The following is a 24,539-nucleotide window of genomic DNA, read 5'->3' on the forward strand; positions in this document are numbered from 1 at the left end:
CTTCATTTTGTGTGTCTTGCATTTGGAGGATCAACTGACAGACTCTCTGGTGCAAAACATTTTGGCTATAGGACTTTCTTTGTCATCTAGTGTCATAGCAACACTTTTCTACATGTGCTTTTCCATCCAGGAATGAATTACTGCAACAAACCATAGGCAAGGAGGGTAACTTGTGCAGCTCTTGTAGTCAGCTGGTGTCTGCAGGGTTACAGTGCAAGAGCACACCGGGCATGCAAGGAGTGAGAAAAGGGGAGGTGTTTGAAGGGAACTGGTTACAAAATTTGCATGACACAATTAGGTGGAAAATGCCACTATTCAGTCTCATAAATGACCTGGGTTGCAAAGGCCCACAGTGCTCATCCAGTTCCAACCCCCTCCTATGTGCAGGGTTGCCAAGCAGCAGCCCAGGCTGCCCAGAACCACATCCAGCCTGGCCTTGAATGCCTGCAGGGATGGAGCATCCACAGTCTCCTTGGGCAGCCTGTTCTAGAGGGCTGTTCCCTTCTGATTTACTGGAAATGTAGAGAGACATCAGAAGAAAAAAAGATAAGGGAGGAGGTTCAGCAGTGCATGCAGGTGTTCTAAATCTCATGTCCAAATCTGCTATCAGACTGCGAAATGTTTAGCTTTGTGATATGATGTGATATGATATGATATGATATGATATGATATGATATGATATGATATGATATGAAATGATATGCTTATCATTTCCCAAGGCAAAATAGAGGGGAAAGCATTTTCCTGTCTTAATGAGGCATCACGATGCTCCCAGTGAAGGGCAAGTATAGTGAAAACGGGGAACTGGAGTTAGCTCTGCAGCAGACTACAGGAAAACGGTGTGACTGTTGTGATGTCCCTGCAGAGAAAGAAGACGTGTTTACAAACAAGGACAAGGTACAAAAAGAGGTGAAGGCTGCACTGACTCAAAATGCCACGCTGAGCTGCGAGGTGGCCCAGGAGAAGACGGAGGTGAAGTGGTACAAGGAGGGGAAACTGATCACCTTGAGCAAGAAGTTCAAGGTGGAGTCAGAGGGCAAACAGTGTCGGCTGGTGGTGAGCCAGGTGGAGAAGAAAGATGCAGGGGAGTACAGCTGCGAGGCTGCTGGCCAGAAACTCACCTTCAAGATTCATGTAACTGGTAGGAAACACATTTTGGTTGATATATATATAATATATTCTTTGATTATTCCATAGTCTGGCTGTGGAAACGCCTGTGTGAATGTGTCCTCTTGATTCTGCCATGAAACTGTTTTGGGGAGGATGAAAAGAAATGCTTACAAACGTGCAGCTAAAATGATTATTTGTTTTTAACAGTGTTTCATCCAGCTCTTCCCCTACGACTACTTTTATCATCAGCTGTCCATGGATGTCCAACTGTGATTTGTACAATGTGCAACACTGCTCTACCAGTTGATATTTCAACAGTAGTAGTTACAGTTCTCTACTGTGGCTGCACTGAGGTTTGGTTGTTGGTGTCCTAAGAACTTTTAGTCAGAGGCATTGCACTTGCCTTTGGTTTGTTGAATCGCACGTTGACGACCATTCGTTCCATGTTCTGTAAATGTAATGACCAGTCATGAATCCATTGATACCTTTCTAATTGTACGTTTCTCATTAGTCTGAGAGTTTAGCACGGAGGCAGATCTCTCACTCCAGCTGCAGTAGAGATTGCTCTGGTGTCAGTATATTTTGCACAAGATCCGGTAAATTTTAACTTAGACTCCAGATAGCCATGGGCACATCAGCTGCATTCTGAGTGACCATTAGTGAGCTGGCTGATGACGAGGGTTTGTCTTCTGTTTTATTTGTAGCTGCACTCTGCTGGTTTTTGCTCGTAAGTCAGCTTGTTCTCTGTTAACTTTACAGTTCTCGTCTTGTATTCTGAGCTGATCAGGACAGGGAATCTGTTTTCTCCTCTTCTTTCTTATGGCAGTGAACACATTGGAGCTTAATCCTGGTCAAGGTTTGGCATTTGATCAGCTATGTGGAGGAGCAACTGTACTGGGAGTCTACTGCCTTTCTGCTCACACAGACCTGGTGTCCTTGCAGGGCATAGCTTGCGTTCTGTTCCCTTGTAAAGGTTGCAGTCTTTGCTCTCTCCATCTTGGGGCATTCTGCTCCTTCAGTCCCTGGTGTGCAATATATCTCTGCTCCTGTAGTAGACAGTTTTGCTGCTGCCTGTGGTGTAGACTCTAAACCATCAGCTCTTACTATTCCCACACCACGTGGATGTGATTCTGGGGCCTTTGGATCTGTTCCGTGAGTTGTGTAGCTCATGCTTTTGGCTCAGGAAACTGGCAGTTTCAGCAAATAGTGGATTACAGAAAGGGTAGATTTGGGAGGTATCTGTCAGAGAAAATGAAATATGAACAATGACAGAAAGACTATGGCAACAGCTGGAATCAACCAAGTTAATCCTCAGCAGCCAAAGCCAGCCCACATCTTATTGCAGAGGTGTAGGGAGAAAACCCAGAAATGTAGTGCTTTTACACTTGAATTTTGCTAGCTGAGGGCTATTATTAGCTGTTTGCCTCAGAAACCAAAGGTTTTCTGTTCTCTTTCAGACCGGATGAGCTCATGGCTGCACAGGGTAATGTAATACCTCCTCCTCTGCCATACGTGGGGAGTGCTTGCCTAGCTACCGTTGCTGTATTTCTCATGTGTACCACTGTAACATGACGTGCAAGTCCAGCCCTCACTGCAAAATGATGTGGTGTGAAAGTCAGGAGGGATTATGAGTACTCTTGGAGTGGTTGGCTCTTTCTTTACAGAAATCCTCATCTTACTAGCTTCTCCCAGAGTGCAATGGCTTCCTGAGTCTTAATTTGTCCTCTTACCATTGCACTCAGAAAGCTTTTCAGGGTTCCTCTACCCCAGGGTTCCACTGGCAGCACAGAACAATCCCATTTTAAGGACATGTTGAATGTTAGGTGCTGAGTGTTGAGCATTGTGGGATGCAGATTAGACCTTCTTGCTTAAAAGAAACAAGTGCTGCACACCTTGGAAACATATAGAAAACTAGAGTAAAAAGGGCTGATTCTGCCATCTCATTATCTCAGTATTTGTGGTGCACGATGAAATCCTTATTTGAAGTGGGCCAAAGCTCCATTGCATTTGTGAGAAGTTTTGTATCACCTGGTTGGTCTAGGCCATGTTTGTTGTCTTGCTAATAAGCAAGCCTTCTGATCTTCATCAAATCATTGCAGTTGGATAAGACCACAAAGATCCCCACATCCAGCCTCACCCCATCCCACCATGCACACTGCCCACGTCCCTCAGTGCCACATCTCCATGGTTATTGAACACTTCCAGGGATGGTGACCCCACCAGCTCCCTGCAAAGCTGTGCCAGCACATCACCATTCCTCTTCAGAAGAAGTTTTTCTTAACATCCAACTTGAACCTTCCCTGAAAATCATCAGTCAAAACAGGGGCTGTTGAAGGTGGGCGGAGAGAATGATGCTTCTGCAGTCAATACAAGCAGGGAGATCAAATGTAGAGTGTATCAACTGCATTCTTGCATTGGCTTGCTGCCCTGCTCCCTCGCCTTCAGTGGACTGCAGTGCTGGTGGTAGAGCTGTGGTGTGAATCCTGGGATTGCACGTACTGCAACGGTCAGCAGCACAGGAACTTGAGCTGAACTTACCCTCCTGGGCAGCTGCTGCCACTCAGAATTCAGACAGCATGCAGAGGAGAAAGTCATGAAGGAAGGGAAAGGGATGGCAGCAGAAGGCTTCACAGAGTGACAGCGGGGAGGAAGGAGATAGGGGACAGGTCCTGGAAGGGTTTGCCATGACTGCTGGGGAGCAGGAGCCTTCCCGGTCACCTGAGCTGGGTATGCCTGAATATGCTTGCATGAATGATCTGAATGAGTGGTCTTCCATGTCTCCACTGCAAATAAAAGGCAATGTCAATCCCCCTCACAACTGCTAGTCCTGCATTCATGCTTGGAGCCTCTATCTTGGTATCAGCATCAGGACCCTGGGATCTTTCCTGGGACCCAAACAAGCATAGGAAGCTTATTCAAAATTGCTCTGCTGTTAGAAGCTGGCTAGCACTAGAGAAGTCCATGATGTAAGTGCGTCAGAAATATTCTGCACTTCTACAGCCTTTTGTAGGGCAAACCATGGAATAGAAATGGAAGCCCATTTATTTAGGGTTTATCTGTTCTCCCACGCCTCAAATAGGAACTAGCATGAACACTCTCAGCAACCAGTTGTTGGTAAAAGGAGAATCAGATAAAACAATCATTAAAGTAATCAATAAAAGATTCAATGTATCAATCGATCCCACTTAGCAAAGTGATTAACTGAATCACCTTAACTGAAGTGTGTATGCCTAACTAATTACACTTGCTATCTTTCTGATGCTAACTCCATTTGTTGACACAAAGGGTAAGGTGGGCTTTAAACACTTTCTTCTATATGTGTTAGGTATTAAGAGGAGATGACCTCAGCCAGTTCTCTGAAGAATCAGGGGTTGCTGAGAGTAGAAAACCATGCTTTATGCATAAAACCAAGCTACAAAATCTAATGTAGGCCAAATATTCACCATATTAAGGGCTATATCATTGCCATAGGGTAGAGTCAAAAGATGGTTTTCTGCTCTTAAATTTCTATGGTTTCCTGATTTTGAGGTCTTCACTTCATAATTGAGCTGTATTTGGCTGATCTCCAGTGCAGAGTGGAGCAATATCAAAAAGACAGACAGATGAAGATCTGTCTTTGTCTTCATTAGAAGAAATCTGAAAATTAGGAGTCCGAGCTGATAGTAAAGACTACCCAGAGGGATGGGATGACCATAGGGACTGTGCTGAGGATGCATTATAATGTGTGATAAACACTGTGAAGCAGAGTTGCTCCAGGAAATGGTCCAGTACAACATAGAAGCAACTTTTAATGTCTTCCAGTCACAAGTTGCTCATATCTAATGTATATTTTACCCAATGTTTTCCAGTTCAATTCCAGAAGCAGAGGATGCCTTTATCAACAAGCAGAAGGTGCAGAAGGAGGTGAAGGCTGCACCAACAGAAAATGCCACGCTGAGCTGCGAGGTGACCCAGGAGAAGACGGAGGTGAAGTGGTACAAGGAGGGGAAACTGATCACCTCGAGCAAGAAGTTCAAGGCTGAGTCAGAGGGCAAACAGCGTCGGCTGGTGGTGAGCCAGGTGGAGAAGAAAGATGCAGGGGAGTACAGCTGCGAGGCTGCTGGCCAGAAACTCACCTTCAAGATTCATGTCACAGGTAAGACAGGTGTTGTCTGAAATACAGCAGAGAACAGTATAGTAAAATCTAGTTTCTATTATACAGTGATCCAGGTGCAGTAGTCTGTACTGAGGTTTTTTCCCTATACTTGACTGCCTGGGTTTGTAGAAAGTATTTGGTTTTAGTATGGCACAAAGACCTGTTTCAGTCTGTCTGTAGAATAATAATTACTGATATATGTACAGTGGAAGCAATATTCAAGATATTATTCAAATCTCTCCTGTGCCTGAGATCCCAAACTGTAATTCCTGTTCACAGAAACATTTGACTAAGATAAGTATGTGCAGTGAGGCTGGAGTGCATGTTCTACGTGCAGCCTTTCATGGCAGGAGAAGCAGGAACTTCTCCTAGTAGTACACTGCCTTTTTACTATGCCTTTATGTTGGAGGCTGCATCTGGATAGGTGAGTCTGCTACTCACAGTAAGAGACCTGGTAGAGCTGACTATTCCCAGAGCTCAAAGTAAGATAGATATCTGCAAATCACACACAAAGAACAAAGGACTGCGTTGGTGAGCATATTTCCTTTGTGCCTTTGACAGTCACAGTTGTGGCAATGGTAGAGGCCATGAGGAGTCTGTTCAGGAAGCCAGGAGTACTGTTCTGGGTCATGAAAAGGCAGCCAGTGGTTTGACTATCGCATGTTTATGTGTTTTGATGTTTCACAGTGGGTCTTAAGTAAAAGGAACTCAGGTTTTGGTTGCCTGCAGGACAGATGTTCTTTTGGGTTCAATATGTCTGCATAGTGACTTGCAACCATGGGACTGGTGTTCAAGGACCCTCTTGGTTCCTTCAGTTCCTAGGTTCTTTCTTGCCTAGATTTGACACTTTGTTTCAACAGAAGAGCTGATATTCTCTATGAAGGCTATTAGTTTGGGCACAAGTGGTAACCTAAACCTGTTCCAACCTGTACATAAAAACCTGCAAGATGGTCTCATTTCAGTCCTTCTGTTTTTCTTTTCTTCCCTCAGAGCCAAAACCTGTGTTTATAAACCAGGAGCAGGTGCAGAAAGAGGTGAGTGCTGCCCTGGCAGCAAGTGCCTCCCTCAGCTGTGAAGTAGCACAGGATCCAACTGAAGTAAAATGGTACAAGGATGGAAGACTGCTTGCCTCCTCCAGAAAGTTCAGAATGGAATCTGTGGGCAAAACACGGCGTCTGGTTGTGGAGCAGCTGGAGAGGAAAGATGCTGGAGAATACATCTGCGAGGCTGCTGGCCAGAAGATGACCTTCGAGCTGGAAACAACTGGTGAGCATTCAGAAATTCTCAGCCAGGATTTTGTAGCCTTGTTGTGAACTGGGTTTTAGGGTGAAATCTCAGTTTTCTTTGCACCTGACAGTGTGAGAATTTGCTCTGGCCCTTTGTGTACCTCCCCGGTGCTCATCTGTTCCTTTCCTTACTTGAGGATAACGTCATTTATTCAAGGTGATGTCCAAACGGGCTTATTAACAGTCCTCTGCAGTGCTTTAAGCTGTCATATGTCAGCCAGAATTTATGCATGTTCTATAGCCATTCCTACATGTTGAAAACACTGCACTGTGCTTAAGCTTCAGCATATGTTCCAGTAAGCACAGTTCCATTAATTCTAGGGAATTGGGTGAATTAAGCATAGATCTGAAGGCTGCCTTTGCCCAGTGCAGAGATGGAAGGACTAATGTAGATTTGACTTGATATTTTCCCTTCTAGGATGGGAAGGAGCTCTGTCACAGTAAAAGAAGTGGGCATTACTTCCCAGGGAAATAAGAGAAGTCTCATTATTCACAGGTGGTGAACTCTCATTTTCTCTCTCAGTCTGCAACCAGGTTGGGTTGCTGTTTCAGTACTGGCTGTTTTATGCAGGAACTCTGCTCCTGAGGTTAATCCAAGTTGTATCCAGGCCCTTCAGAAGGAAAGGGAAATAGCAGCACAGAAATATGGTCTGATTCTGACATAAATAAGTGCAGACCTGGACAGTTAAAAGGGATTGTGTGATGTTCAAAGGATTTTGAAGCAAAGATGTCCCCTAGGTAAGATTTGTGGCTGACATTCCCCATGCATTGTGGGCACACAAGCTAAGGAGAGACGAGTGATGAGCATGCAGAGAAGCCAATGATTCAGACAGGTTTGTAGTGACACGACACTGTAGAGTTCTGTCTAGTTCTCCTTGGCATAGTTTGGAAAATAAAGATGAGGTGATGGTGGTAACCAGTATGGCTTCCTCAAGGTCAAGCCATGCCTGACAAACTTGGTGGCCTTTCATGATGGAGTAAAAGCATCAGTGGATAATGGGAGAGCAACTGACATCATCTACTTGGACTTGTGCAGAGCATTTGATCCCGTCCTGCATGACATCCTGGTCACCAAACTGGAGAATAATGGTTTTGATGGATGGACCAGTTGCAGGATAGGGAACTGTCTGGATGGTCACACTCAGAGAGCTGCAGTCAATAGCTCAGTGTCCAGGTGGAGGGTGGTGTTGGGACCAGTGTTATTTAATATTTTTGTAGGCAACATGGACAGTGGAATCAAATGCAGCCTCAGCAAGTTTGCAGATGACACCAAGCTGAGCGGTGCTGTTGATGTGCTAGAGGGAAGGGATGCTACCCAGAGGGACCTGGACAGGCTGGAGAGGTGGGCCCTTGGCAGCCTCATGAACTTGAGTGTGGCCAAGTACAAGGCCCTGCACCTGGGTCAGGGCAATCCCAAGCACAGGCACAGGCTTAGAGGAGAATGATTTGAGAGAAGCCTTGACCCTGAGGAGAAGAGTTGGTGTGGAGGGAGGTGTCCCTGCCTATAGCAGGGGGACTGGAACTAAATGACCTTAAAGATTCAGTCAGTTCTATTGTTTTTCTACCCTTAATTTTGCTTGAAAGTTTTTAGAATAAATGAGGTTCTGGTTTCCATGAAAACTGTTTGCAGGGAGCTCCATTGTAGCTAGTAAGTCTATCTTTAATTTCACGGGCAATAATGCATTGACTGTGTTGAAAAGGGAAATGACTCAGGAATGGATGATGGTTTAGAATAAAACATAATCCTACTTATTTTCTATGCAAATATGTGTAAGGAAAAGATTCTGCACTCAGTTCTGGAAATACCCTGACAAATATATCTCTAGTGCTTCACAGCTGGAGATATCAAGATTGTTAAAGCACTGGAAGATGTGGAAGTGAATGAATATGGGAGTGCATCTTTTGTCTGTGAGATTTCACAAGATGAAGTTCAGAGCCAGTGGTACAAAGATGACAAGCTGAAGGCTGATGACAACATCAGAATGCGGCAAGATGGTAGGGTGTAAGACGGAGATCTTTCTCCTGAGTGGGGGGTGGGTTGGAGATGAAGCAGAAAGGACATCTGAAATGAAGTGAAGAAGGTTCAGAAGGGAGTTCCCCTTTTGTTTTGGGACTGAGGTTAGGGTGGACCAAGTGATATGGACCAGCTAACATCATTTGCAAGAATGTCAAAAAAGTTGAACGCCACCAGGACCTCTCACAGAAATAAAAACTCCTACCTACCTACCTTTCTGCCCACAAAATATCCAGCTTCTCTTTTGGAATTTACTTTTGCTAAGTAGAACAGATTATTTTCTTATGAGGTTGATTTTCTACTTTTAAACTTCAGATTTGTGTTTGAACGTTGAGGGATAAAAAACATAGCTTGACTTTTTCTTCATTTTCTCTTGCTGTTTGAAAAGAGCACAGGGTTGTTTTTGGTTCTTTTTTTTAATATATACAATGTTAGGGTATATATATGATGTTAAGTGTGATAAAGAAAAGGGAGACATTTGAGTTAGCACACTACTCAAGAGTTCAGTCCCCAGCTTTGCCACTGTTACCATTATAAGGGCAAGAACTTCCTGGAAAATGAATTTCTCCTAAGTAGAGTCATTACATTTGAGCTACAGAGACCTTTACTAGGTGAAAACTTGTTGTTCAGAGCTAAGATGCTGTATTTAACCAAAGTAATTGTCAATGTCCGTGTTTCATTGAACCTCTTTTCCATTTTGTAATGTGAGGGGTTTGATAACGGGATGGGAAGGTCATGGTTTGATTTAGATGTTGGACTGGGAATCAGAAGATCTGGGCTCTTTTCAGGTTGTCAATCTTATTGTCTGACTTCTTAACAACATTCCTTTCTTTCTATTATTTTTTATGATGTTTCAAGGCATTCTGAGCTGATAGGTGTAGTGTTCATGTGCAGTAATGCTGACATGAGTAAGTGGGATGATAATGTAAGGGTTTTTTACATTCCTTCTAAATCTCTGCTTTCTCTTGTTCCATCCTTCTTAAAGAGCAATCCATTAATCTAGTAAAGGAGCTGTGTGATGAGGATGTGACTGAGCCTGAAGAAGCCAAATTTGAATGCGAGATATCCATTCCATCTGTGAAACCTCCCAAGTGGTATCTACGTGGGGAAGTCTTACAGGCTGGCAGAAACTTGATTATGCAGCAAGAAGGCACCATCCACCAGCTGACCATACCGAAAACCACCACTGATATGACAAGCACCGTTCAGTTCTCAATTGGCAAATCAAAATCCACAGCCAGTCTGCTTGTCAGAGGTAACATATCCTGGCTTGGTTTACATCATGAAGATGAAGAATTAATTAACGTACAGCCTTCCTTCACTGGGGTCTTTGAAATATTGTGTGTGTGTCTGGAGGGTCTGCTCCATTTCCTTTTAAAAGTCGTTGGACACTAAATAAGACAGCTGCATCTCAGTAAAAGATCTGTTTGAATAGCTGTGATGTGCTTACTATTCAGATCTACAGAGCTGAGGTTTTGTCTTTGGCTATACCAAAGAAGTCAAATCAGGTGAAATTAATTGTATTTCTGAACTAGACAAGGTTAAGTTTGGTAGCACCTAAATTTGGTGCAGTTTGTCATTGATTTCATCTGAAAGAAACTTGCAGGCTTTTTATCTGCTGTTGTCCCCAGCATAAGAGTCTCCATTCACATCCTAAAGGACTTGTTATATTTTCAACTCACTCTTATTTGAATAAAAGCCTCAACAATTGGGAGCAATTTAATAAGCACAGAACAAGAGCTGGACCTTGCATTTGGTAGATAATATACAGTATTACTTTATAGAAATGTAGTCAATGGCATTCCCTATAGACAATCGTTTGTTTTATCTTTAGAGTGGTTCAAAGAACCATTGTGAACATGACATTAATTGGAATGGAATACACGCAAGAGACTTTCCTCTTCTTCCAATTGTCCTCATCCTTTCTTCCACCCCTGCTTTGCAGATTACCATATAGAAATCACCAGGAAGTTGGAGGACAAGACAGCTTTGGAACGTCATTCTGTCATCCTGTCCTGTGACTTCAGGCCTTCTCCAAAGGTTGTGAAATGGTTCAAAGGCCACACACTCATCAAGCCCTCTGAGAAGTACAAGATCAAGAGGGATAAGCATTCAGCAGAGCTCCAGATTCTGAAGCTGAAGCCCGATGATGCTGGTGTGTACAAGTGCAAGGCAGGAATTGCAGAGACTGAGGCCACGCTGACAGCTGAAGGTATGAGCAGGGAGGGTGGCCTCTTCCATGTCCTATTTCACCTCAGATTTCTCTTCTTGAGGTTGATTTCTGCCGTTCTCTCCTGCTAACTTTATAAATGTATAATGTTCACTGAGAAGATTACACAAAGATCATCTAGTCCAACCATTCTACCACATCCCAGTATGATTTATAGTAACAGTGGTAACAGTTCACCTTGTTTCCCCACAGCCCGCAATGTAGAAGTAACGAAGCACCTGCAGGATGTGGAAATTGAAGAAGAGAGCTCTACTGTCTTCTCCTGCGAGCTGTCCCATAATGACGAGGACATGGAATGGTTCCTGAATGGCAACCTCCTTTACACCAACAATTACAATGACATCAAGAACGTTGGCAATTGCTGCACACTGACAATGAAGCAGGTTAAGCCTGAGGATGCTGGCACAGTGACAGTGAAGTCAGACACGGTGTCAGAAAGCGCACCTGAAAGTGATAGGTGGGTCTGATCACACCCCTCCTGGATGTAAGAGATGCTAAGGAGCTCCAGTTCATTCTATTGTGCAGCAGTCCTGCTTCTAAAGCTCACCTCTATGGGGTGACAAGTCATCAGAGGCTTTCTTCCAGTGGAAGGTTCCATTGCAGCAGATATCAACGGAGGAGGATGGTTTTGGTGTCCTGCCAAAGCATTCCATTGCTTTTTATCATCATTTTACTTAACACAAGGAGAGTTACAGGAGCAATTTCTTTTACTGCTTCAGTAACATGCAGTGTCAATGCTGTTGTCTCCAAGGATTTATGACTGCAGCGAGAGATCATTCAGTGTGTGTTTTGCCTCTGGGATGACTAATGACCAGGCTGTGAGCAACCTGATCTAGCTGTGAATGTCCCTTTTTATTGCAGGGGAGCTGGGCTAGATGGCCTTGAAGGGTCTCTTCCAATTCTAAGGGTACTGTGATTCTAATCTGCTCTCCCCAGCAATTAAGCTCTTTTACTCTATGCGCTCAGAGTTTGAAGGATTTCCTCTTTCTCCTTTCTTTTGCATTTGGTGGAAGTTTTTTCCCCAGTATAAACATCTGATGTGTGAAATAGAAGATAGATAAGAGGAGTCAATAAAACAGGAAAATGAAAAGTGTTCAGCAGCTTATCCTCTTAATCCTGTGGCCTGCTGTATGAGCTCTGCTCCACGTGAGGGCAATGCCAGCTCTCCAGCTTTAGAAGAGCTGCATCCCAATTACTTCATATGATATCAGTCCCACCCACGGCAATGCAGGCTGTCCCTCCTGTTCCCTGTATTCTCCTACTCATTAGTTCAGAATTCCATAAAGTGAATTCAGTCAACACACATGAAACCGCTTTATGTTCTATATTGGTGTCTTCAGTGCTGGTAAAGATTTATTTATCCCTCTTTAAAAATCTGAAAGCAACTGGAAATGTCTCAACTTCTGTATCACATTGTTCTGTTTTGCCTTTTTAATTGCAGAGAAGCCTGCTGTCTTCATGAAGTCCTTGGATGATGTTTTTGGTGAGGAGCGGGGTGTGATTAAATTGGAATGCGAAGTCTCTAAAGAGAAGGTCAAACCAGTGTGGAAGAAGGACGGTGTTCTGCTCACTTCTGGCAACAAGTATGAGCTGGTACAGTCTGGGAAGACCCTATGTCCCCTTATCCATGACCTGGAGATGTCAGATGCAGGTTTCTATACCTGTGATATTGGCACTGATGTTGCCAAATCAAAGGTCGGCATTCAGGGTAAGTACTGTGGAAAGTAAAGGAGTGCTGAAAGCACATTCAGTGTGGTCACTATGTCTTACACCTATTCCCCCACGAGCCTTAATAGTTTCTACAATAGAAGTGTATTACTGCAATTTAGCACAGTGATGTCTGGAAAATTCCCATTGCTTTTCATGTAAATGTATCTCATTTTGCCTTGAAAATCACCAAACACATCAAGAATGTCCTGGAAATATTTCCTTTCTAAACATCCCTAAAATGGAGAAATGGTGTAGGGGCAGGATGGTAAGAAATTAGCTAATAGAAACATTTAATTTCTTGTCATAGGCAAAACCCTTTTTCTCACGCAGCATCCTAGAGTTGTCCTCTCTGTTAGGTTTTTCCCTCTGTAGCTCATTGAATCTTCATTCTGCTCCATGGACTGAGCTGCTCTAATTGTAGTTCTTCCAGAGCAAAGACAAGAGATTCACGTCTCTTTTTTTTTATAGCTTTCTGGTAATTCTGAGTGGAGAATGTCTTAGAGAATACATCAGTAAGGAATGCAGCCATGTTCTGCAAATCCTGAGTTAAAACACCAGTACAGCTACTCATGTCAGTCACAAATGCCTTTTCTCCATATAAACCTCATACTAACCTATCTCTTACCTTCCAGAGCTGAATAGTGGCATTACCAAACGGCTGAAAAACACTGAAATCCAGGAGGGAGAAGATTGTACTTTTGAATGCATTCTGTCCCATGAAAGCATTGATGAGTTCAATTGGACACTGAATGGAAGCAGAGTGGAAAATGGTGGGCGATTTAAAGCTTCTAACGTGAGTCGGAAATATACTCTCATTATCAAAAGTGTGACTCCTACTGACGCTGGGGAAGTCGTTTTTACTGCCCGTGGTCTAACCTCCAAAGCCTCTCTGTCTGTGAAAGGTAATGAGATGGGAGAGATTCTGGGGCCTGATTCCTTCAACTGTCTTCTGATAAGATTGTCGTGAGATCTAACTCATAATATGGTTAAAGTGAATAGCAACCTTCTACTTGAACCTCAAAGCACTGAGAATTTCTCTTAAAAATAAGTAAAAGGACAAAACATTTTACACAAATGTGAGAACTACCCAAAGCACTGGGGTAGTGTTGGAAATGGGCATCTGACTACAGCTTGTTTCATTAACAGTAAATCAGGAATGCTCTGTTGAGGGAACTGTGGGAGCAAATATCCTCTAAGTATAAGCTGAAGGGATGGCCTTCACATCATCTAGCTGTACAACAAATTCCTATCTAGAGCATGTGCATCTGAGAGCATCATCCGAGGCTCCCAGTGTGATGAGTGGAGAGGAGAGGCAGTTTTCAGACATGGTTCATCATCCTCAATTGGGTAGATTTAAGAGAGAATAAATGCTTCCTGGAATTCTATTGTCTGTACTTTGCAGATTACTGCTGGCTGTAGGATGGCGTCTGTTGCAAGTGCCTCTCTAACTTATCTCCAGCATGTAGATGCATGTATTTTGAGAGAGGCATCCTACCCTAAGTGTATGTTACTCAAAAAGCAATGTTTTCTTCCAGGAAAACCTACTGAGGTTTCAAAACAGCTGGAGGATAAGACAGCAGCAGCAGGGCAGGACATCAGCCTGAGCTGTGAGCTGTCAAAACCGGATTTGAACATCAGGTGGTACAAGGATGGCAAAGCAATCAGAAAAAGCCAGAAGTACGACTTGCAGCAGGAGGGAACTGGGGCCATTCTGATCATCCATGACTCTACTGCCAAGGACAGTGGGGAGTACCCCTGTGAGACAGAGGACTCCATAACAAAAGCCAGGGTCACTGTGCAAGGTGAGTTGAAAAGCACATGGGGATGGCATGTAGAGAAGTCGAGGTAAATATCTGCAGCCTGTGGGTGATGTTTTTCTCTTCTGTTTCCTTGAGCAGGATCAATTCTTAGTTTTCAGAAAATATGATGGATTAAAATCTTTTCCTTAAAATAATCTGGAAACTGAATGATTCTCCAGTGTGATGTGGATCTGGGCAGCCTGGTCTGGTGGTTGGTGACCCCTTGGAGGGGGTTTGAAACTAGATGATCTTTGAGGTCCTTTTCTACTCAGGCCACTCTATGATTCTGTGATCATTCTATGATTCTATGATCTTGGGTGTTAGTGAGCCAAGAAAAGATGGCAATCTGAATTAGTCTATATTGAATATGTGTAATCAAAACTATATGCAGTTTATCAGATGAGATCCTAACAGCGCATGTATAATGGTATTGAACTTTCCAGATATCTACTGGAATTATCAAACCTATGTAAATGGGTGGACTCTGTGGTCTTCTTAGACTCTTTGCATCTCTATGTGATATTCTGAAATGAGGGCAAAGGAGATTCAGGACACCTCTGTATGCTTGGGACTTGTTGGGGTAACAAATCCCTTTGTCCTACACCCTCATCCTTTTTTTTTTCCTTCCAGAAAAACCTAATTACTTTATCAAGGAACTTTCAGATGTGAAAATTGAAGAAAGTGGAAGTGCACTTTTTACATGTCAGAGCGAGAAAGCTGCATCCTTCGTCATATGGAGGAAAGGCATTGCTGAGCTCAGGCCTGGCAGGAAATACAAGAGGGCACAGAAAGGACGAGACCTGCAGCTGTGCATAAAAAATCTGGAGAAAAGTGACAGTGACGTGTACACCTGTGACATTGGTGATGCCCGGTCCAGAGCCAAGCTGGTTGTACAAGATATGTGTGAGAGCCATATGACTGCGCATCCTGTTTCTCCACTACCAAGACATTATCCTGGTAGAATTTGTACATTTATGGCAGGTCTTTGGGGCTGCAGCTGTCTGGCCTGAACAGCGGTTCACAAGCCATGAACAGAGCAAGCTGCACGGAAAGAAAAAGAACTACCGACTAGAGCAGTGCCATTGAGAACTTTATGTATCATTTAAAAACCAAAAATGCTGATGTACGGTGAGGCTGGTGACCCAGAAATCAGTGTGAACTTTCTATCTCTGACCTTTCTGAGTTACAAATAGTCCTCCAGAGTTCTAGGCAAAAATTCCCTGATGCTGCATTCTGGGTAGTTGTCACGGTTTAAACAAAAATCTACCTGTGTCCGTGACAGGGGGGCCACAGGCAAGCGAGGTGCTAGAAGGAGCTGAACCTCTGTCCCAACTACTTCAGAAGCAGCCTGAACCCCCTCGTACACAGCTAAGATCTCCTTCTCAGTTGGAGTGTAGCACTCCTCAGACCCTTTATATGCTCGACTCCAAAGTCCCGGGGGTTGGCCTTGGGTTTCTCCTAAAGCTCTTTGCCACAAACTCCAAGTGGGACCTTTCTCTCCAGCAGCAGTGTAGAGGATGTTCTTTACATCCTGTCCTGTCCGTACTGGCCCCAAGGCCACGGCACGGGCTATCTCTTGTTTTCTCTGCTCAAAAGCCTGCTGCTGCTCAGGACCCCACGAGAAATTATTCTTCTTCCGTGTTACCTGATAGAGGGGGCTCACTATGTGGCTGTAGTTTGGGACATGCATTCTCCAAAAGCCCACTACTCCCAGAAAAGATTGGGTCTCTGTCTTGTTGGTGGGAGGAGACATAGCAGTTATTTTTTCAATCACATCTGCTGGGATGTGTCGATGCCCATCTTGCCATTTTACACCTAAGAACTGGATTTCCTGGGCAGACCCCTTCACCTTGCTGCGCTTAATGGCAAAACCAGCTTGCAAAAGAATTTGGATTATCTGTTTTCTTTTCTTGAAAATCTCTGCTGCTGTATGGCCCCACACGACAATATCATCAATATACTGCAAGTGTTCGGGAGCATTACCCTGTTCCAAGACAGCTTGGATCAACCCATGGCAAATTGTTGGGCTGTGCTTCTACCCTTGAGTTAAACGGTTCCAGGTATACTGAATACCTCTCCAGGTAAAAGCAAACTGTGGCCTACATTTTGCAGCCAATGGGATGGAAAAGAAGGCATTAGCAATATCAATGGTGGCATACCACCTAGCTTCTTTTGACTCCAGTTCATACTGGAGTTCTAGCATGTCTGGTACAGCAGAACTCAATGGAGGTGTGATTTCATTTAGGCCACGGTAATCCACCGTCAGCCTCCATTCTTCACTGGCTTTATGCACTGGCCATATGGGGCTGTTAAAAGGCGCGTGAGTTTTGCTAATCACTCCCTGATTCTCTAATTGGCAGATTAGCTTGTGAGTGGGGAGCAATGAGTCCCTGTTGGTGCGGTACTGCCGTCTGTGAACCACTCTGGTGGCAATTGGTACCTCTTGGTCTTTTACCTGGAGCAACCCCACAGCAGAAGGATCATCTGACAGACCAGGTAAAGCTGACATCTGCTTAACACCGTTTGTGTTAACAGCAGCTATCCCAAAGGCCCATCGATACCCCTTGGGATCCTTAAAATATCCCATCCTAAGGTAATCGATTCCCAGTATACATGGAGCCTCTGGACCAGTCACAATAGGTTGTTTTTGCCAGTTTTTACCAGTGAGGCTTATTTCGGCCTCCAACATAGTCATAGTTCTTGTAAACCCCCAGTTACTCCATGGATATATATATTGGTTGTGTCCCTTGGTGACTTGAGGGCATTAGGGTGCATTGTGCACCAATGTCCACCAAGGCTTTATATTTCTGGACAGCACCAAACTCAGTCTGGAGGCTGTCGTAGTTGGACTGAAGAGTGTTGTACCCGAACCGGAGGACGTTATGCTCGGACTGGAGAGTGTCGAGTTTGGATTGGATACTCTCATTCTCAGCCCTGAGACTCTCTCAACCTCAAAATCTTCCCTCTCAGGAATGGTATTGAATAAGGCCTGATAAGCATTAGCTAGGCCCCAAGTCATTTGTGCCTCCTTAGATCTGCCTGAGCCACAACATTCCTGTCTCAAATATGCAGTCAAACTCTCAGGATTCTTTAAGTGTTCAGGAGTAAAGCTCCATGACACTAAAGATGTCTGTCCTCTAAAAGTCTCTCCAAAGTTTCTCCACACTCCCTGCCACTCAGTATTCTCTGACTCTAAGGAAGACTTCCTCCTGATGTTATAAATCCAGATACCGAGTGAGATCACTACAATAACCAACAGCAAATTGAGGGAGATTAATACGATTGACAGTGTGGTCCACTAGGACAATTGGTCAGTCGAAGACTGCTTAAAAGATGCAAAGAAAAAAGGAAAAGCACGCTCAAAAACCACCATATCCATACTATTGGTTGCATTAGTTGCTCCCTCTGGAGCTGCATGCAAATACCAAATAAGTGTTGCTAACCATGCTTTCAATCTATTATACATTCCTATAACTTCATAGGAAAAATAGGCTAGCTTAAACATGGTCCAATATGTTTGGAGCATCGTAAAAGAGGAACTAATGAAATGCAGTACCTTATAATGCACACTTAGTAGAGGGAACATTTATTTATTTTTTTTTTTTCAATAGAGAGGGAAAAAAAGTGAAAAAAAAAAACCAAAGCTCAGCAGTGTTTATAAAATAAACCGGAGTATTGGCAGTCCGCCTGGACTTTCAAGGTCAAGCTCACAGGTGCAGAATCGCAAACCTAAGATAGCTCCTTAACAGGAGTGATACTGATAGCAAAATTACAAAATTATTAAACCATGACACCCTGGTATATTTTTTTTATTAAATATTTTCCTTTTTTTTTTTCCTTAAATATTTTCCTTTTTACTATTTAAATGTTATGGGCACATCTTATAGAAACACAAGGCTGTTTACAAAGAAGTGCATGCTGTGTTGCTGTATGATGAGCAAGATACATCTATTCTTCATCTAGCAGGAATAGTTGCTGAGCCTTAAGAACAGTTTCAGAAAGCTTTGGGAATTTGGGCGTTTTCCTTGTTTCTGCAACACAAAATGAAAATTTACGCTGTATACAAAGAAAAGGGGAGTCCGAACTTGTACATTAAATTTGAAGGAGATCAATCTGGGGTAATATTTAGAAAAACAAAAAAAAAAAAAGAAAAGGGGGAGTGTGGTCATCAAATACTATAAAATATATTAGCTGTTACTAGAATGCCACTTATCTTCCCCCCATACGAATCACTGTCATGTTGTATGTGAATTTGTGAGGTGGGTTTTGAAGCTGAAATTAAAAACTTCTTGTATGGCTGTCTTCATAGTGGCTATCCAGACTATCTGTAGAAATAACAGCTATTATGTAGTCAGCTATTCACCAGTTTTAACTGATTATAAATTACGTTTCAGGGTGGAGAACATAGCATAGTGCCTGACACCTGTGTTGATCCTGAGGGCATTCTTGATTCTGTGCATTATGATGTCATGGATATTAAAGAGCAAGCTGAGGCAGCACATAGTTCCATTGTATCCCTGGAGGACCCGAAGGAAGATATTGGCTGGTTTGAAAAGCAGCTGGAGAAAACTAACTTTGAACTGATGGAGACCAAAGAAGAGCTAACAGAGAAAAACACCAAACCACTTAAAACTGAAGAAGAGCTGATGCAGAAGAACAAAGGTGAGTTATGCGATGTGAAAGGTAGAAGACAGAAATAGTTCATTAATCTAAAAGAGAAATAACCAGTTTGAGTAGGAATTAGAGGAGATGTTCTACCTTTGGAACCATAGCCTGTAGATAAGTGATAGTTTGTTCCTTGTGTATATTCAGGTTCAGCAATTCCATGGTTTTTTAATTTCTCTTAACTCCATTGTGTATTTTCTTTGAAACCTGTAGACATAAATCAGCTTTTTAGACATCATGAGATGTCTAATACTGATATCTTAATGTCCTGTTTTTATAATTGAATGCTTATTTATTATTTGATTTACAGTGGAATAGTTACCACTAGCAAATACTTCCCTACTATTAGCAAAAGTGTTTAAAGTGTTCACTTTTGTGACATCAGTTGTTCTTTCCAAAAGAATCATGGCTGAAACTTGTCTTATTTTCCCAGGATTTTGTGAAAAGTGAGAACATGAAAAATACAAAATCTGTCATGGCTTTTAATTCACCCTCTGCAAGTAACGAGAAAATGGTTGGTTTTTGTTCTAGTTTTGAAGCTAGCTTGGGACTTCCTGTAATTGTGTGGTCACACGAAAGAAGCAGTGTCTTATCCTTATGTGTATACCTGAATGGGAATCTTACATGCTTATGAGCTCTTCCTATTAAATTCCATAAGCTAACCAAAGGGCAAGTCAGTCTGTCCCCAGAGCGTGTAATGGCTGTACTGTGTAATGATTTGGAGGGAAGGATATTGCACACTGAATAGTTGGGAAGAGAAGCTTTAGTGTATTATCGTGTGCTTTTGTAAGTGAAGCCCTTGTATTAAACTAAGGTTCGTATCATTAATATGCATGGCAGTTATTAAAAACAGATGTTCACATGTGATAGCAGTATCCTTGGCATGGTCAGAGTATGAGTAGTAGATTTTTCCCATTTGTTGTCTTCTGTTTTGTATGTTTGTTTATTTTATGTAATTAGAACAGCTTATGTAAGAAACAACTCCACAGCTTGGGAGCTACTTTTAAAGAAACTACTGCCTTATTAAGAAACTTTAAGAAACGTATGCCTTGAAATAGCTGAGATTTTGACAACTCCCTAAAGGGTATAAAATTGTCTACATTACTTGCCGTTGTGGTATCATCAGCATAATGAACAGAGGTGTCAGTAGTAAAGCTCAAAATGTCAACTTAAAATAACGTTGAACTAAAATGAAGTTTAAACAATGCTCTTGTTTCACATGTTCACATCTCTGTTGAACAGAAATCCGGAAAAGACTACTTCCTGAGAAAGCGAGTACATGCTTCAAGACTGACTAAAAAGAAGGATGAAACACTGCAAAAAGTTGGAGATTTTATTCAAAGCTCTACTTCTATTATACACTCTAAAGGTTGGTGTAGAATAAGTTTTATTCCATGTTTTCTAGAAATTGTAGAATGGCTTGTTTCTGCTGTAGGCTATTAATGTATGTGTTCTTAGACTTGTCTGCCATGTTAAGTTGTCCTTTGATTTATGAAGTAAATGCATTTATTCGTCTCTTCAGAGATTCATTATTACATTTGTGAAAACCTACAAGTATACAGAGAAAGTTGGTTCTGTCTTGTGCTTCTGTCAGCACGAAAGTTAGGCCTGTTGTTTAACTCCTGCTGAAGTTTCTGACTTCCAGCGACTTCTGAGCCATGATTGTCTTTCATACTCCATTTTAATGCGTGCTTTAAGCTGCCGTACCTGAACCTATAAACAGTTTCAGCTATAGAAGCAATAAAGAACCTCGATGAACACATACAATTTCTGAGTATTTTCACTTAAATTTTACGTGTCATTTATAAACCAAGTTTGTTACAAAGCTTTTTTTGCATTCATTGATTTAAAGACTCACAAAACCAGTAAGTTGATTGGTTTATGTATCAAAACAAATTTCTTCTAGCCAAGAAGCTGATGTCAGCAGTAAGTTCTCCTAAATCAAACGAACCTGAAAGTCTCGAAGAAGGAGAGACCAAGCCAAAACGATGCAAAAGGAAGCTGTATTCCACTGTCGTTTCTGGCCCTCTAAATATACCTGCTTCTTCGGTAAGCGATTATACTGTAGTCTTGGCTTAAAATAAACTACTAAGGAGTCCAAACAGACTGGAGGTTTCATCTATTTGCAGGGGGAGGTTGAAAGTACTGAGGTATTTCTTTATTCTACCAAGTCATTCTTGTTGGTCTTCCTGCTGTTCTGTTTTATTTTGTCCTCAAAGATCTCTGTGTTTGGCTGGCTTACAGTTTACTAAGTAGGTGATGTAGCAATCACGGAGATGTCTTCTAATTTGGAGTCATAGATAATTTCAGTGTGTCGGAGTGGGATTTTTCTACTACACGCTTTTCTAGAGCACAACTTAGACAGCTTTTTAGGTATGCTTAAACTATGATCTCCTGTCTAAGCCAACTTGCAAAGGATCTGATGTGCCAGTTTCATGACTCTGTCGGCAGCTATTGTGCTAAGAACATTCTTGCTCTGTTGGAACTGCATCTTTTAATTATATTAGAGTCCTTTTTCTGTTCAGCATAGTGATCATTTGCCCATACTGTAATATCCCTCTGAATTTTTTGATGATTTGACGAATGATAGGGGCAGAAACCAAAATGTTTTTTTTTTTTTTTGTTAGAGGATGAAGAAGATGAGAATTTCTTTTCTCACTGTAGTTCTGAGAACATGGAACTGAACCGAGAACTGAAATTCTGGGCAAGTCATAGCTACAGGGATTGAAGCTAAAAATGTTTTCTGAACGCTTCATGTTTCACAAAACAAGTATTATAATACTCTTTTGAAAACAAGTATTTCAAAATGAAAGCTGCCTTCAGGCTTTCCTCAGATGTGTGTGCTTTTTTAAGATAAACAGGATTTTGTACATTCTCCATATTTGTTCCTTGTGATTAAGCTGCATTAAAATGATCTCGGTATCCCATAGTTTTCTGAATAAAATATAATAAGCAAATGCCATTCTGAAATCCATTTAGGGGAAGAAATATGTTTGCGTGGGTCAAGAAGAGCTTGTCAGTCTTGTGTGAAAAGATGAGTAACTTTTGAAATGTTTTCTTCAGGAATCTGAGGAACAAAAGAAGGAAAGTGATCATCTGATCATCAAGCGACGGCTGAGATCCAGAACAGCTAAAAAACCTTGAAGAAGCATGTTTGTTCCCCTTTCTCAGGACATACTTTTATCGTATTATTAAAACTGGTTGTTAATAAACAGTAACAGTTACTCCTTTGTGTTCTTAAATTTGTATATAGATGTTTGTTGCAGAACGGCGGGAGAAAAGCAGACGACCACACCTGTCATTGACATATGATCAGCTATTCTCGTTTATTCCTTGGCTGCGTGTACCTTTATAATACGGATAATTAGCTCATACATATTCCAAAAGTGGAGCTCATCATTGGTTCCCAATTACATACTATCCCCGAGTATCTTAACAGCTTGTTGTTATCAACTGAAAGCTACTCCCTTGCTGAGTTCCCAGAACCATGGCTAGTTTCTCACCATCCCAGGGCATCCTGTTGTTCTTGCTGTCCTTGCAGGTGTTATGGCTGCTTGCTTAGCTGCACCATGTTTACGACCCTTCTCAGCTAACTAGCTGTAAAAAACACTCTCTACATTTCCCCCGTTTTCTTTTAGGCTGAAAAGGGGTTTGATTTAACGACTGATTAATCATATTTAACAAGCAGTTCAGTTCATTTGTTCAATCAGTTCTCATGTAGTTTTATCCTGCTTCGTAGCTGCTGTTCTGTGAACTTCTCATCTGGATCCATGACGGATGCTCCATAGAATTCTTCTTACAATACTGCCTATAGAATAGCAACACTACTTAAATTAATAACATAACTATTATAACTCAATCAAGGCCTCGATTGACAATACTCTAAAAGTGAAAAAAGATACAAGTCAAATACAACATAACAACATTACTGTTAAACCCACTAAAAAGAACAAACATGTTTGTACTGCAACCTAAGTTTCTGTAAACTGAAAATAAATCCATGAGGGTCCAATTGTGTTAATCTGTAACTGATCAGGAAAAGTCTTCAATTTTCATATACTCTGATATATTGATTTTAATGACCACTAAAATTTGTGCAATAAATGCTTTTAAGATGCTCATAACCATGCTCTACCGACTGAGTTATCTGGGCTAATAATTGATTAATGATCGTGCAATTTTATGAAGTAACATGTCAAATAGAACCAATTTTAGAGGACAAACGTACTAGAGTATCACTAGGGGCATTATTACTTATTGACCCTTGAGAAACAGCAAGCCATGTTGGTGGAGGATGCGACAGGTAGTGCCAGCAGGGCGTCCCCTGCTTCAAGGTGCACATTTCCTCTCTCACCCATCACAGATTCTCTCCTGCATTCAGGGTCTGAAGGATTTCTTCCAGTTGTACACCATATCCGCATGGCCAGTGCGTGATATAGAGCCCAAGTGGAACACCTGCTTGGAAAACAGAATAAACTATCAAATTTAGTTCTATTAGCGTGCACTTTTGTCTAAAATGATGCATGGTTATATTTCAAAAATCCCAGTTAGTTAGATGTAAGAGAGGTATCTATTCTATGATACAGGGTCATCTCTTTGCCTGGGATTCCTTTCCAGGTTTTGTCTTTGCAAATTAAGAAAAGCTAATTAATAGGCTAATAATATCATAACCAAACAGTACTAAAACATTAAAAGAGCTATTCCTGTAGATTCTAGCATTGATTAGATCAAATCCTGTTTAATACACATCTGATCTATTACTAAAATAGAAGAAGCACACAACATCCTAGCTAATGCCTTAAACTCTAAATCTTGAGACTGCATTGGTAAAACAGAAAATCACACACTATGTCAAACTATTACTAATATTATCTATAACACAGCAAGTTACAAAGCAATATCACTAAGTAAGAAACACACAATTACAATTACTATGAAGGCTGGATGCTATTTTCTGACTTCAGATGAGACCGAAGATATCATGCTGGAACCCACATAGGGCCAGTCCCTGTGGAAATACGAGCATATTCACGACCCCAAGTTGTCAGTGGTAGGGGACAGCCCCAAAGTCCTGTGGCCATATTCCAAACATTAACCATAGGCTGTTCCTTTAGCACTGGGGAAGCCTCAAAATGACAATCCACATAAGCTGTATCTCTATGATCACGATTCAAAAAATTCAGCACAAACAAAACAAGCAAAACCTTACATAATATTTTCAAAAAATTCAGCACAAGCAAAACAAGCAAAACCTTGCATAATATTTCTTGTAGCATGTCTCCCATATTCCCCCTTTTTTGTTTAATAATAATAAGAATGGATTTCAATGTTTGATAAATGTGATCAGTGATAGCTTGTCCAGTGGGAGAATGAGCAATGGCCGTAGTATGTTTAACACCCCCTTCTTGGAGGAAAGTTTGAGTGGCCTTAGAGGTATACGCAGGCCCATTATCTGTTTTTGTAGTATGTGGGATTCCCATAGCAGCATAAGCAGATAACCAGTGTTTACGGGTGTCATGACTGTGTTCACCTGTATGTGCTGTGGTAAATACGTAAGAAAAATTAGTATCTATTATTACATGTGCATATT

The 24,539-nt window shown here is 41.9% G+C and overlaps 1 protein-coding gene, 1 long non-coding RNA gene and 1 pseudogene across 2 annotated transcripts; 2 read left to right on the plus strand and 1 right to left on the minus strand.

The window, feature by feature from the left end:
- Nucleotides 1–24,539, minus strand: part of LOC146752429 (kinesin-like protein KIF20B) — a 120,287-nt pseudogene that overhangs the window by 56,939 nt on the left and 38,809 nt on the right.
- On the plus strand, nucleotides 10,953–13,443 carry LOC146752431 (uncharacterized). The gene is made up of 3 exons (XR_014940633.1): nucleotides 10,953–11,232; nucleotides 12,217–12,483; nucleotides 13,118–13,443. It is a non-coding gene; the product is annotated as an uncharacterized LOC146752431 (long non-coding RNA).
- Nucleotides 19,248–22,921, plus strand: LOC146752432 (kinesin-like protein KIF20B). Its single transcript, XM_085531859.1, has 4 exons — nucleotides 19,248–19,463; nucleotides 20,192–20,318; nucleotides 20,856–20,998; nucleotides 22,013–22,921. Exons 1-4 carry the CDS (start codon nucleotides 19,404–19,406, stop codon nucleotides 22,091–22,093), a joined length of 411 nt encoding a protein of 136 aa, XP_085387985.1. The 5' UTR covers nucleotides 19,248–19,403; the 3' UTR covers nucleotides 22,094–22,921.

Source organism: Coturnix japonica, unplaced genomic scaffold (genome assembly GCF_054131305.1).
Source record: "Coturnix japonica strain WE unplaced genomic scaffold, WE-NBRP24 Scf045, whole genome shotgun sequence".
NCBI classification, from domain to species: Eukaryota; Metazoa; Chordata; class Aves; order Galliformes; family Phasianidae; genus Coturnix; species Coturnix japonica.